We start from the raw sequence: 14991 nt of genomic DNA on the forward strand, positions 1-14991 counted from the left end.
CTAAGCCTTGAAGTAGCCCCAAGCCTGCAGCAACAAGGTCCTTCAACATACAAATGCTGTCCCTTTAAATCGCAGCTTTCCCGAATGACCTGCAGCTGAGAGCAAGCAAGCCGGCAAGCTTCACGCCAGGTTTCATCGGCGGGGTTCCCCGCAGGCGTGTTTAGCGTGGGGAACCCCATAAAATCGCAAGGGCACCCTAAAATGGCATTAAACATGCCAATAATTGGTGATCAGGGTCCCGATGGCCAGTCCCGCCAGCGGCGGGCGGGACTGAATCGGCTCGCGGAGAAATGGCGCTCCGAAAGTCGGACGGGGCAGGGAATCAGGCGGGGGGGGGGGGTCGCGACCCCCTATTTCGGCAATTTTCGGCCCCCGCCCGCCTGAAAAGCCGCCCGACGCCTGGCAGAAAATCGGGGCCTATGTGTTCAACTCCTGCAGTTGGAATAAACAGCATCATGTCACCTTGGCACAATTAAAATGACAGATTACACAGTAGATAATAATTTCCAAAGACCAATTTACAATGTGTGGCACATGTCAAGGATCATGGTTGCTGAATGTATAAAAATCTTAAAAGTCAGAAGCAACTCTACAGCAGATATTTGATACCAAGTATATATTTATACAGGAGGGTGGGAATGGATTGTAGTGATGGAAGACAGCTGGACACAAGGGAACACGAGAAGTAAATGTAGACTGATCTCATAAGACCAGCCTTTTTTTTTTGTTGCCCAAATTACAATTTTTCCTTTCCTTAAATAGGTCTCTCATGCACATTTACATGCAGTAGCCCTCAGGCCACGGTGACAGGCAGTAACTTGATCCAGCCACAAGAAGATGTGATAGAGTGATCCAAAATGACTCAGCTGCCAATTTTTCTTCCCTATTGCACCCTAATAACTGCCGAGCATCCAGTTGGCAGCTCCTCCGAACCCTGACCTGAAGACATGGGCGATTTGCCGCACGAGGAATCAAGGGACCGAATTCTCATCCAAGTAGTACTTGGCAGAGTTTTGACACTTGTGCTCTCTCGTTAGCTGTCCAGTTCAATTTTCCCTACAGTTAACAGCAATGTTCCCTTTCTCTCTCTCTCTCTCTCGACACCTACACACCAGTGAAGCACAGGAGTTGAAGGTTTCCATCCTTACCAATGTTATTATGCAAGAAACGGATAAATGTTGCTGCCATGATGTTTCTCTCTTTGCAGCTGAGTTCCACTGGAGGTTGTATCCCATCATCCACCACTAGCGTCAGGAGCTTATGCACTGGGTCTAGACCATGGTAGGAAAACTGAGAAGACAAAGGCGCTATTTTATTTTTTTTACCAATTATCCCTCTTCACGTCTCCTCTACTCTTTTGAAACTATTGACTCATGCTGAGATTCGATTCCAGGTCCTGCTAGCCTGCCAGTATCCTCTCCAAGCAGCCAATCTTCATTAGTGTGCCTGGACAGTGACAGACTGGTCGACTTGAAGTGGGGGGTGGGGAAGTACACAGCTGAACCTGACCCTGTCTTCGCCGGGTGCCTCCACACTGTAGACAGCCAACAGAAGCTCACTGGGCTGCAACGAGGACTGGTAACCCCGGCTAATTCTTCCCGTAGGTCTGTGGTAGAGGCCAACTGCAGAACTTTCATGCTACCCTAGCTGCGATTAGTTAACTCTTAGCCATCAAACGTCAGATAGATCTGGTCAATATAAATATGCAGCACACCACATGGTGTATTTACCCACTGTGCCTTCCCCCCACCCCCACCACATGATTAAACACCAATTGAAAAATGCCTCCCCCTGAAACAGCTCATCATTGGATGTGCAAAGTCCAGACCCACCTTTGTTCCTGGACATACTCTGAAAGTGAAAAGTCTCCAGGGGATGATTTTCAAGTAAAACTCCTTCACTGAGAATTGCTGGAAAACAAATATTCTGTTTACTGTTCAGTTTACAGCAGCTGACAAGTAAACTGATGTTAACTGCTTATGGTTTTGTATTTTAAGTACGTTTCAGGGGTGGGTAAGGGATGAGAGAAATACCACAAGCTCCCACATAGTGACTTTCTGCCTTCAGCAGTGCTGCTAGATTCAGGGGAGTGCAGAGCAGAGGGAGAAGGGGACATGGAATAATAATTGGCTGCAGCTCCCTTGGCTAAAGGAAGTGAAAAATATGATCCAATGGCCAGGGTGTCTGCTCCTGACTGCGACCTCTCCTGGAGGCATGCACGGATGGGCAGGAGGTGAAGACCAGTTCAGGCTCAGCTGCAATGGCCTCAACAGTCAGATAGCCTCCTGTTACTCACTATAAATGGCCAGTTGGGCAAGTTGCCAGAGGGCAGCTGGCACCTATGTAACCATTCCCTAATAAGGGACTGAGTGTCTTGAAGAGAGATGGTAGAAGACAAAATTAGCTAAATCTAATTTATAAAAAGGATGCTGCTTACCTTTTCAAATGGGGAAAATGGTGCCTTACCTAAAAGACAGGTCTAAAATGTACATTTTTTCATTTAAACACGTTAAGGGACATAACTACAAAGAAGAAAGACTGGCCTTCCTTGCACCACAGGAGCATAACCAAGCTTTATGAATTCTAGAAAAGCGACGTGTTAAACATGCACAGGAAAATAGTTTCATAACATTGAATATAGGCAGTTCCATGTGTTCTCCTAGTCCAGTAACATATAAAACCCAGGAACTGCATCATTGTTCTAGTTTGCTTTAAGCTGAAATATTTAACCGTGGCTACTCGCCACCTCAAAGTTATACCCTGTAGGCACGGTGCGTGGAACATACACATCGTTTGAAAAATAATGGCGACCTTACGGGATATTAAATTCATCATTCCTCATCCTACACACACTGTAGTAGCATGTCAAAGTACTACAAATTCAGATGGGGATGTCCTGAGCATAAGTCATAACACAAGGTATGGATTTTCCACCACCATTGCCATGATGTAAATCAAGCAAGCTGGTAGTAATAATGGACAGGGATTCCATCCCACCAGAATTCTGCCCACTTTGCGTCCCAATGTAGTTTCTGCATTCGGAGCCAGCAGCAGTGAAAGCGCGCACCTCAGACAGACAGGAACTTCATTTAACTATTAATTTGCGGTGTGTCCATCCTACATACCATTTCCCACTGTTTTGGTAAGTTTGTTTTTTATTCGTTCACGAGATGTGGGCATCGCTGGCAAGGCCAGCATTTATTGCCCATCCCTAGTTGCCCTTGAGAAGGTGGTGGTGAGTCCGTGTGGTGATGGTACTCCCACAGTGTTGTTAGGGAGTTCCAGGATTTTGACCCAGCGACGATGAAGGAATGGCGATATACTTCCAAGTCAGGATGGTGCGGGACTTGGAGGGGAACGTGGAGGTGGTGGTATTCCCATGTGCCTGCTGCCCTTGTCCTTCTAGGTGGAAGAGGTCGCGGGTTTGGGAGGTGCTGCTGAAGAAGCCTTGGCGAGTTGCTGCAGTGCATCTTGTAGATGGTACACACTGCAGCCACGGCGTGCTGGTGGTGGAGGGAGTGAATGATTAAGGTGGTGGATGGGCTGCCAATCAAGCGGGCTGCTTTGTCTTGGACGGTGTCGAGCTTCTCGAGTGTTGTTGGAGCTGCACTCATCCAGGCAAGTGGAGAGTATTCCATCACACTCCTGACTTGTGCCTTGTAGATGGTGGAAAGGCTTTGGGGAGTCAGGAGGTGAGACACTCATCACAGAATTCCCAAGCCTCTGACATGCTCTTGTTGCCACAGTATTTATGTGGCTGGTCCAGTTAAGTTTCCGGTCAATGGTGAGCCCCAGGATATTGATGGTGGGGGATTCGGCGATGGTAATGTCGTTGAATGTCATGGGGTAGTGGTTAGACGCTCGCTTGTTGGAGATAGTCATTGCCTGGCACGAATGTTACCTGTCACTTATCAGCCCAAGCCTGAATGTCGTCCTGGTCTTGCTGCATGCGGGCATGGACTGTGTAACATTTGCATACTGAATTATCATTGGCCCGCAGGCATCTGTAAGGAATACCTATTATATTCACATGTGATCACATGCTGAGTTGTCATTGGCCTGCAGGCATCTGTAAGGACTGCTATTGTTTAGAAGACCCAGAGGGTCCGGACTCCATCTTGTCCACACGGTGCTGATATGAGTATGCACAGACCTGATGCTTCATTAAAAGAGTTTAAACTGTAATACTCCGTTGTCCTGCAATTTATTATTTTTGTACAAAGTGTGCAAACAAGACATGGTATCAGAACAGGGATTTGAAATGGACATCGTTGGAGCTCCCTTACCTCGAATGAATTGGGACTCCTTGAACTTACATAGAGAATGGTGCAAGTTCAAGCAACACGTGGAATTAATGTTCTCGGGTCCATTGAAAAGAAAAGGAGGAAGAAAGATGCAGCTACCTACTCCTGTGGATCGAAGAAAAAGGGAGAGACATTTTTAACACATGGCCTCTCACCGCAGATGAAGCAAAGGTACTGAAAAGTTATTTTGACCGTTTTGAATCATATGTGATGCCCAAGACAAATACGATATTCGCTACGTGCAAGTTTCAGGGGAAAGTACAAGGAGCTAGTGAGTCGTTTGAACAGTTCGTGACTAAGTTAAAACTGCTGGTAAAAGACTGTGCATATGCAGATAAAGATGAGATGGTCAGAGACCACATCGTGTTTGGAATACATTCAGCTAAAGTGAGGGAGAAACTTTTGAATGTTGGGTCCGGGCTAATGCTGGACAAAGCTATAGACATAGCTAGATCGCACGAGATAGCCCAAGCACAGTTGAAAACCATAACCGGCGCCACAAGCAGCTCGAGGTGAACAAACAGTGCACGCAATTAATAGATACACACCAAAGAACACTGCCCAGAGAGCGTGTTTCAGAACAGAAAGAACAGCGAGAGTTCTAAAAATGGGCGACACAGACATAAAACGCTTCAAAAACTGTGGATATTGTGGAAACAACTGGCATGGAGAAAAGGAGTACTGCCCTGCCAAAGGAAGGCAATGTACTAAATGTGGTAAACGGAACCACTTTGCTAAAGTTTGCAAGACTGTTTTCGGAAAAGCAGTACACACAGTGACAGCCAAATGCCAGATAGAGAGCCAAATGCAGAGGAACTGTTTATTGATTCTGTGTCACAGAAAAAACAGATTTCAGAGACTGAGCAAGCTTATGCCGATATTGAGATAGGAAAACAGGGCAAAGAGCTTGGCCTAGAAATTGAGTGCCCTTAGCGCCGATTTTGCGGCGCTAGAGGGCCTAGCGCTGCATTTGGCGCCGGCGCCGAAATTGCCTGGGGCCCTTACGCCGCGGTAGACCGGTAGCGCTGCGCCGGCACCGATGACGTCATCGGTGTGCGCAGCGTCCCGGTTGCCATGCCGACGGGCCCCAGCGCCGAAATTCAGTTGCAGCCGCCTCGCCCGTGACAACCGCAACTAAGACTCTGGCAACAGAGTCTTACGAGTCTTTGCGCCGGCGCATTAAAGGCCCCGCGGCGGCCGGCCGCTTTCCCGCCGGCCGCCTGGCCGCAGCTCCCTCCCCGGACTTCCCCCCGCCCCCCCCCCCGGAACAGAAGCAAGCCCGGCACTTGTCCGAGGTGCCGGGCTCATTTTTTAAAAGATTTTCGCGGGCCGCGATCGGGTGCAGGCAGCTCCTCCTTAAGGGAAGGAGGAGGCCTGCACTTCCCGAGCCTGCCGCACCGCATCGGGTGCCGCAGCGCCGGAATTGCGGCGCGAAACGGCAGTTAGCGCCGATGTACCGCCGCAAAGACCCTTCAGTAGCGCCGGCAGCCGTTTGGGCGCGGCACTGCTGAATTTTTGGCGCGCGCAGGGGGACTTAGCGCCGGCACTAACTTCCGGCGCTAAAGCCCTGGCTAAGCCAAAACTCAATTTCTAGGCCTTTAAGTTTAAACTAGACACTGGATCTCAGGTTAATGTAATTCCTCTGAGTATCACAGCTTGAAGGATGAGTGTGAGCTACAGCCCACCTCACGCAGACTGACCGGATATGGGGGTGAGCAGCTCATTGTAAAAGGCACATGCGTGATGAAATGCAAGTACAAAGAAAGCGACATGATGCTGGACTTTTACATTATTGACACTCAAGCACCTCCAGTGCTAGGTCTAAAGGCATGTTTAGACATGGACCTCGTCAAGCTAGTGCTATCATTGACAGCACCAGTTGAGAAGCAGACAGTCATGGAGGAGTTTGCTGACGTCTTCAAAGGAATCGGACTATTCCCAGGTGAATGCACTATTCACCTTGACCCAGCAGCAACTCCTGTGGTTTGCCCACCGAGAAGGATACCCCTTGCTCTGCGTAGTCGCCTGAAGGAGGAGCTGCAGAGCATGGAGAATACAAAAATCATCGTCCGGGAAACAGAACCGACAGAGTGGGTCAACACGTTAGTAGTGGTTGAGAAACCACGTACAGGCAAGCTCAGAGTCTGTCTCGACCCCAGAGATTTGAACAAGGCTATCAAACGCCCTCACTACCCTCTACCAACACTAGATGACATCACACCCAAGCTAGTGGGAGCACGTTACTTCAGTGTAATGGACGCACGATCAGGATACTGGACTATCAAGCTCACGGAAGAGTCATCTAAGCTAACAACGTTCAACACACCATTTGGACGCTACCGATTTCTGCATTTACCATTTGGTCCTATCTCAGCTCAGGATGAATTTCAGCGGAAGATCGACGAAACTTATGAAGGCCTTGACGGAGTAGTCGCAATCGTAGATGACATCCTCATCTATGGCAGGAATAGAGAGGAACATGACAGGAACCTCCGTGCGATGCTACAAAGATCACGGGAGAAAGGTATCCGGCTCAACCCCGAGAAAAGCATAATCGGATCCACCGAGATCAGTTATTTCGGGCATCGCCTCTCAACTGATGGCATTAAGCCAGATCCAGAGAAAATCTCCGCCATCAAGAAGATGGAGTCGCCGAAGAACCGCGCAGAGCTAGAGACAGTACTAGGCATGGTTAACTACTTAGCCAAGTTTGCCCCGAGCCTTTCCGAAATCAACGCACCCATGCGTCAGTTGCTCAAACAATCCAATGAGTTCCGATGGGACAAACAACACGACACAGCATTTCAGAAAATGAAAGACCTGATCACCAGAGAACCAGGACCAGTTCTTGCCTACTTCGACCCCAACAAAGAGCTCAGACTACAAGTGGACGCGTCAAAGTACGGACTAGGCGCAGTATTACTGCAAGAAGGAAAGCCCATCGGCTACGCTTCCAGATCTCTCTCAGACAGTGAAATCAACTATGCTCAAATCGAGAAAGAGCTGTATGCAATTCTGTTTGGATGTAAGCATTTCCACCAGTATGTCTATGGCCGACAAGTCATTGTGGAGTCCGACCACAAGCCCCTCGAGTCAATCAGGAGGAAACCACTAGCCGCAGCCCCACCAAGGCTACAGAGAATGATCCTTCAGCTACAGAAGTACGACTTCACAATCATTCACCGTCCAGGCAAAAACATTCCTGTCGCAGACACGCTCTCCAGAAAGTCTCTTAGCTACCAGGACAACAGCCTCAGTGAAGGCATGGATGTGCAGGTGCACAACAGCTTACCTGTGAGTGACTCAAAACTGAAGGAGATCCGAGCAGCAACAGAGAAAGATGCACAACTCACACTGCTGAGCAAAGTCATACATGAAGGATGGCCTGAGGAAAGGAGGAAATGCCCTCAGAGCATATCTGAATTCTGGAACCACAGAGGCGAACTGTCACAAATCAACGGAATCGTCTTCAAAGGGGAGAAAATCATCATTCCTACCAGTCTCAGAGAAGAGATGTTGACAAAAATTCATGCTGGACATATGGGCATGGAAAATTGCAAACAAAGAGCACGTGACATTATGTTTTGGCCCGGAATGTGCAAACACATTGAGGACATTGTCGGAAAATGTTCCATTTGTCTAGAACGCCGCCCATCAAATGTCAAAGAGCCCATGATACCTCACCGTATCTCAGACAGGCCCTGGCAGGTCGTCGGCTGCAAGCAAGTGCATGCAAAAGTGTACAGAGACAGCAACACCAAAAGAGATACTATGACAGGTCAGCTAGACTACTGCCGCCGCTGCACAATGGAGAATCCGTCAGAATCCAGGAGCATGACTACTGGAAGCCAGCAGTCGTCATCCAGCCAGCTGACACTGAGCGATCGTATCATGTCCGCACCCCAGAAGGACAGGTGTACCGCCGCAATCGCAGGCACCTCCTGAACACCAAGGAACAAGTCATTCCGACGAGAGGATCAGTGCAAGTGTGTGATGAACACATCATACTTACCTGAACCTAAACCTGAACCTGATTTGTTGACCAATTCAGGAGTGTGGTGTATGTGCCTTTAAGAGCAATTATGGTGTATGTGCCTTTAAGAGCCCCAGGTGTGCGTAATGCCGGTAATTGCCACTTGGGCTATATAAGCCTGTGTATTGTGTATATCCTTTAGAAACCCCCCCCCAGACTTGCTTAGTAAATACCTATGAACCAACTCCTGTCTTCAGTGTCTTTATCAACACACGGACACTACAGTGGCGACGAAGTGGAAACGGACTTACCTGCAATTCGGCAGCACCTCAAGGACATCGATTCCTCCAGCATCCAGAAGACTCAAGGAAGTAAGAGAAACTGTGGTTTCACCAGCTGGCCAAGCTGGTGACAGGTACTGCGCTAATCCTTCCTGGGCGTCAGGCTGGAGCTCCAGCGGCGGGCTCTACAGCTGAGACAGGCAGCGAAATCGGAGGCAAGCAATAACGGACTGGGAGGGTGCACTCGAGAGACGGCCGGCGCGGCAAGCAGGTCAGCGTTTAGACCTCCGTCGGGAACGAGTCTCCAACAGTGAATAAACGGAAACCACAGTAAAACAGCGTTGTTATCGGTAGCAGCGGCGGGAAAGCGCGGGAAGCGCCATATCGTTGCTACAGAGAGAAAAAAAAAGCACGGGAAGCGCCATATCTTTTCTGAAATGCCTAAATCTGGTAATATTGAGGCTTTTGATGGCGAAATAGAAGATTGGACCACATACGTGGAAAGAGTAGAGGTTTATTGCACTGCAAATGGAATAACAGATGAAAAAAAAGCTTCAGTACTTCTGAACTTAATGGGCGCGAAGACATACGGGCTGTTACAAAATTTAATCACTCCAGCCAAACCAAAGGACAAGACTTTTAAAGAAATTGTTGATACCCTGCAGGAGCATTTAAACCCAACACCACTGCTGATAGCGGAACGATTCAAGTTCTTCAAGAGAAATCAACACAAGGATGAAAGTAACGCTGATTACCTAACCGAATTAAGAAAGCTATCAAAGTACTGCCAATTCGGAGCAGGACTATCGGATTATCTTCGAGACAAATTTGTTTGCGGTCTCTTAAGTGAAGGAACACAAAAAAGACTTGATATACCTATCAATTCCTCCAATAAAAGGCGAAGAGTTACGAAGGTGACTAAAGGTTTTTATTGACTAAATAACAGAGCCCACTCTCGTGGGTGATCCGATCCAAGCAGGAGGAATACCAGTCAGTCGCTCACCTTTATACCTGGCCTGGTGGGTGGAGCCAAGGCGGAGTCGGCGGTGGTCATCCCAGGTATAGCAGTGTGGCAAGAGGCGACCTCGTACCGTGATACAATAGTGGTCAGTGATACAGTTATAACGAACAGTGGTGAACAGTGCTAACTACTAACAGTGATACGATAGTGAACGTGGTTTACCACATTCACCCCTTGTTTAGAATTAAGTCCGGCGGGGTGAAGTGTACTACCAATTCTGGTAGGTCAGTCTGTCCGGAGGCTTCGTAAGCCTCTCCGATCGCCGCAGCGGTGGTGTTGCCTTATCCGGTGCTGGTGCCTTATCCGGTGTTGATGCTGGTGTTTGCGTGGTCGGCGAGGGCTCGTGGGGTTCCGGCATGCCGTCTACCTGGGCTGGGGTTGGGGGGGGTGGTGGCGGTGTTTCCGGATCGGCTGAGGGTGCGAGGTCTCGTAGGGAGACAGTGTCCTCCCGCCCGTCTGGGTACGCCACGTAGGCGTACTGGGGGTTGGCGTGCAGGAGGTTCACCCTCTCGACCAGGGGGTCCGTTTTATGGGCCCTCACGTGTTTCCGCAGCCAGACCGGCCCCGGGGCGGTCAGCCAGGTTGGTAGAGTGGTTCCCGTAGTCGACTTCCTGGGGAAAACGAACATTCGTTCATGGGGGGTGGTGTTAGTGGCCGTGCAAAGTAATGACCGGATGGAGTGCAGCGCTGTCGGGAGGACTTCTTGCCAGCGGGAGGTTGGGAGGCCCTTAGACTTTAAGGCTAAGAGGACGGCCTTCCATACCGTCGCGTTCTCTCTTTCCACCTGACCGTTACCTCTGGGGTTGTAGCTGGTGGTCCTGCTTGCTGCAATACCTCTCTCTAGGAGGAATTGCCGGAGTTCCTCGCTCATGAAGGAGGAGCCCCGGTCGCTGTGTATATAGTTCGGGAACCCGAACAAGGCGAAGAGGGCATTCAGGCACTTGATGACCGTGCTACTGGTCATGTCGGGGCAGGGGAAGGCAAAGGGGAAACGGGAGTACTCATCAACGATGTTGAGGAAGTACACATTACGGTCAGAGGACGGGAGGGGCCCCTTAAAGTCGATGCTCAGGCGCTCGAAGGGGCGGGTGGCCTTGATCAGGCTTGCTCGGTCCGGCCTATAGAAGTGCGGTTTGCACTCCGCACAGGTCTGGCAGTTCCTGGTCATGGTCCTGACCTCCTCGATGGAGTAGGTCAGGTTGCGGGCCTTAATGAAATGGTAGAGTCTGGTGACTCCGGGGTGGCAGAGCTGGTCGTGGAGGGTCTGAAGCCTATCGATATGCGCGCTGGCGCATGTCATTCGTGAAAGGGCATCAGGGGATTCGTTCAGCTTGCCTGGCCGGTACAAGATCTCATAATCGTAGGTGGAGAGCTCGATTCTCCATCTCAAAATCTTGTCATTCTTGATTTTGCCCTTCAGCTTGTTATTAAACATGAAAGCCACCGAACGCTGGTCGGTGAGGAGGGTAAATCGTTTGCCTGCCAGGTAGTGCCTCCAGCGCCGTACTGCCTCCACGATCGCCTGGGCCTCTTTCTCGACCGACGAATGTCGGATCTCGGGGCCCTGTAGGGTCCTTGAGAAGAAGGCCACTGGCCTCCCCTCCTGGTTTAGGGTGGCGGCTAAGGCGAAGTCGGATGCGTCGCTCTCCACCTGGAAGGGGATGGACTCGTCCACTGCGTGCATCGTGGCCTTGGCTATGTCTCCCTTAATGAGGGAGAAGGCCGCGCACGCCTCCTCCGTGAGGGGGAAGGAAGTGGCTTTCAGGAGGGGTCTGGCTTTGTCCGCGTAATTGGGTACCCATTGGGCATAGTAGGCGAAAAGCCCCAGGGTTCTCCTAAGTGCTTTAGGGCAGTGGGGGAGGGGTAGCTCCATGAGGGGGCGCATTCTTTCTGGGTCGGGGCCGATGATTCCGTTCTCCACTACGCAGCCGAGGATGGCAAGGCGTGTGGTGTTAAACACGCATTTCTCCTTATTGTAGGTGAGGTTCAGCCGTTGGGCCGTACGGAGGAATTTCTCCAGATTCGCGTCATGTTCCTGCCGGTCGCGGCCGCAGATAGTGACGTTATCTAGGTAGGGGAATGTAGCCTGCAGTTCGTTCTGGTCAACCATCTGGTCCATCTCCCTTTGGAAGACCGAGACCCCATTAGTGACACCGAAGGGGACCCTAAGGAAGTGGTATAGGCGCCCATTCGCCTCGAAGGCGGTATACTGGCGGTCCTCAGGGTGGATAGGGAGTTGGTGGTAGGCCGACTTCAGGTCGATGGTCGAGAATACTTTATACTGTGCAATCTGATTGACCATGTCAGATATGCGGGGGAGGGGGTATGCGTCCAGCTGGGTATATCTGTTTATGGTCTGGCTGTAGTCGATGACCAGGCGGTTTTTATCGCCGGTCTTTACGACTACGACCTGGGCACGCCAGGGGCTGCTGCTCCCCTCGATAATACCCTCTTTCAGGAGGCGCCGCACCTCAGAGCTAATGAAGGCTCTGTCCCCGGCGCTATACCGCCTGCTCTTGGTAGCGACGGGTTTGCAGTCAGGGGTAAGGTTAGCAAACAGAGAGGGTGGCGGGACCTTGAGGGTGGAGAGGCTGCAGGTGTTACGCGGTGGGCGGTTTAACGTTTGCTGGTTGTTGACTGTGAGTGGGGGGAGGGGTCCACCGTATGCTAGGGTTACGCTTTGGAGGTGGGATTGGAAGTCCAGCCCTAGTAGGACGGCAGCGCAGAGATGGGGGAGGACGAGGAGTTTAAAGTTTTTATACTCCGTGCCCTTAACCGACAGGGTCACGACACAGTAGCCGCTGATGTCCGTGGCGTGGGACCTCGATGCCATCGAGATTCGGCTGCGCGTTGGTAGGACAGAGAGGGAGTAGTGGCTCACCGTGTCTGGGTGGATGAAGCTCTCCGTGCTTCCGCTGTCGAACAGGCAGGTCGTGGCGTGGCCGTTCACTTTGATGTCCATCATTGACTTGGACAGATGGTGCGGGCGGGCTTGGTCCAGGGTGACGGAAGCTAGTGTGTAGCTGAGCGAGTCGTTGTCATCTGCGGGCGAGGCGGTCGGGCGTGGTGAGTAAAATGGCGTCTCCCACGAGGTAGGGCAAAATGACGGAGAAGATGGCTGCCCCCGTAGCTCACATGAGGCACTATTGGGGTCGGTTGCCTTAATCAAAGATGGCCGCCCCCATGACTCGTGTGGGGATGCTGGCCTCAGTTGCCCTAAACAAAGATGGCCACCCCCATGACTCATGTGTGGGGATGCTGGCCTCAGTTGCCCTAAACGAAGATGGCCGCCCCCATAGTTCGCATGCGGCACTGCTGGCCTCTGAGGATCCGCTCCTGCAGGCCTTGGAGAAGTGGCCTTTCTTCAGGCAGGTTCTGCATGTGGAGTTCTTGGCTGGGCAGCGCGACCTCGGGTGCTTCTCCTGGCCACAAAAAAAACAGCCGGCGGCCCGATCGCGGATGCCCGATGTCGGGGCCGGTGCCGGGGGTGGCGGGGCCGGTCGGGTCCGGGACGCCGACGCAGAGGTAGGTCCCGGGGGCGGCGCTGGGAAGGGTGCTGTGGTAGGGGTCGGGCCCGAGTCCCAGGGTCGCGAGCAGTACCTGGTGAATGCTTCCTGATCTTGGTGGGCCACTTCCAGGGAGATAGCGAGGGCTTCAGCTTTTTCCATGCTGAGGTCTTTAGCTTCCAGCAGTCTTTGCCGTGAGTACTCGGACCGTAGGCCTTTCAGGAATGCGTCGCGGATATTATCTTCAGTATTTTCGGCTGCCGACACCGATTTAAAGTCACAGTTCCTGGCGAGTGCATATAGCGCCTGTGAGAATTCGGCTACTGATTCTCCTGGCTGTTGCGGCCGTGATCTTAGGAGGTGCCTAGCGTACATGTAGTTTACCGGGGTCCGGTACTTCTGTTTCAGCAGGTTGATGGCGGTCTCGTAGGTAGTCATGTCCTCGATGAGAGTGTATACTCTCGGGCTCAGTTGCGCCTGCAGGACACTTAGTTTGGATGCCTGAGGGACGCTGGATTCTCTCAGGTATGATTCGAAGCAGACCAGCCAGTGTTTAAAGTCTGCGGCTGAGTTTGCTGCTCGTGGGTTCAGGTCCAGGTACGGCGGTCTGAGGGCTCGCAGCCAAGCTGGCTGGTGTGGCTGTGCTCCTGGGAGCTGCGCTGGTGGCTCCTCCGCCGGTTGTGACTCGTTGTCGGACATCATTAAATTTAGTCAATAAAATTGATATACCTATCAATTCCTCCAATAAAAGGCGAAGAGTTACGAAGGTGACTAAAGGTTTTTATTGACTAAATAACAGAGCCCACTCTCGTGGGTGATCCGATCCAAGCAGGAGGAATACCAGTCAGTCGCTCACCTTTATACCTGGCCTGGTGGGTGGAGCCAAGGCGGAGTCGGCGGTGGTCATCCCAGGTATAGCAGTGTGGCAAGAGGCGACCTCGTACCGTGATACAATAGTGGTCAGTGATACAGTTATAACGAACAGTGGTGAACAGTGCTAACTACTAACAGTGATACGATAGTGAACGTGGTTTACCACAAGACTGCTTTCTGAAAAAGATTTAACATTGGACAAAGCTTTCAGTATGGCTGTATCATACGAAGCAGCAGCAAAAGGAGCTGCAGAGATACAACAAGAGACACAGGACTTCGGCACCCATAAAATGACACAGGAGTTCGGAAGATGTTATCGCTGCGGCAGATCCACCCATAACCAGAGGGACTGCTGGTTCAAGGGCAAAGCATGCAGGCAATGTGGTAAGATTGGACACATTGCACGGGTATGCCAATCTGGACAAAATAAATCCACTGACAGAAAACAAAAAATCAATAAAGAAAAGTACAGGAAGGTACAAATGATGACGGACAATAGCTCCGAAGACCAGAATAGCGATAGCGACTCCGGAAACAAGAGACTAAGCTGTCTCAAATTACATAATGTACTTGCCAAAGAGGATTACCAAACCATTTGGGTTACCCTCACAATAGCAGGGTCCCCAGTTAAAATGGAGCTAGATACAGGATCAGCTCCAACCGTAATAAATCGACGAGATTACGAGAGGCTATTTTCGCATATACCTCTAAAAGACACATCCATTATCTTAAAAACATATACGGGGCAGAAAGTCTACCCCAAAGGAAAAATAAGGGTGCCTGTGGTATACAACGGCAAAGAAATACAAAAGTTGTATTTATACATTCTACAAGATGGTGGTCCACCGTTGTTGGGACGTGAATGGATAAGGAAGATACGTTTAGACTGGCACTCCATTCAGGCACTGACGGTGACCAGTAAGGAAAAAAACAATGATGACATCATACCTGAACGATTAAAAGACATCTTTGCCAACGCCAAAGAAGTGTTTCAAGAGAAACTAGGAACCTTGAAAGGCATCACCGCCTCAAT

General features: G+C 50.8%; 1 protein-coding gene across 1 annotated transcript in view; it reads right to left on the reverse strand.

Annotated features, from left to right (window-relative positions):
- The window catches only part of arel1 (apoptosis resistant E3 ubiquitin protein ligase 1), a 109415-nt gene that overhangs the window by 28916 nt on the left and 65508 nt on the right, over positions 1-14991 (reverse strand). Inside the window, exons 11-12 of the mRNA XM_086002714.1 lie at positions 1833-1910; positions 1149-1290 (exon numbers count right to left, since the gene is read on the reverse strand). Of these exons, the coding sequence (XP_085858840.1) occupies positions 1149-1290; positions 1833-1910 (220 nt within the window). The remainder of the gene's footprint in view (positions 1-1148; positions 1291-1832; positions 1911-14991) is intronic.

The sequence above is a fragment of the Somniosus microcephalus genome, chromosome 12 (assembly GCF_052327205.1).
Source record: "Somniosus microcephalus isolate GS21.2 chromosome 12, FLI_Smic_1.0, whole genome shotgun sequence".
Classification (NCBI taxonomy): Eukaryota; Metazoa; Chordata; class Chondrichthyes; order Squaliformes; family Somniosidae; genus Somniosus; species Somniosus microcephalus.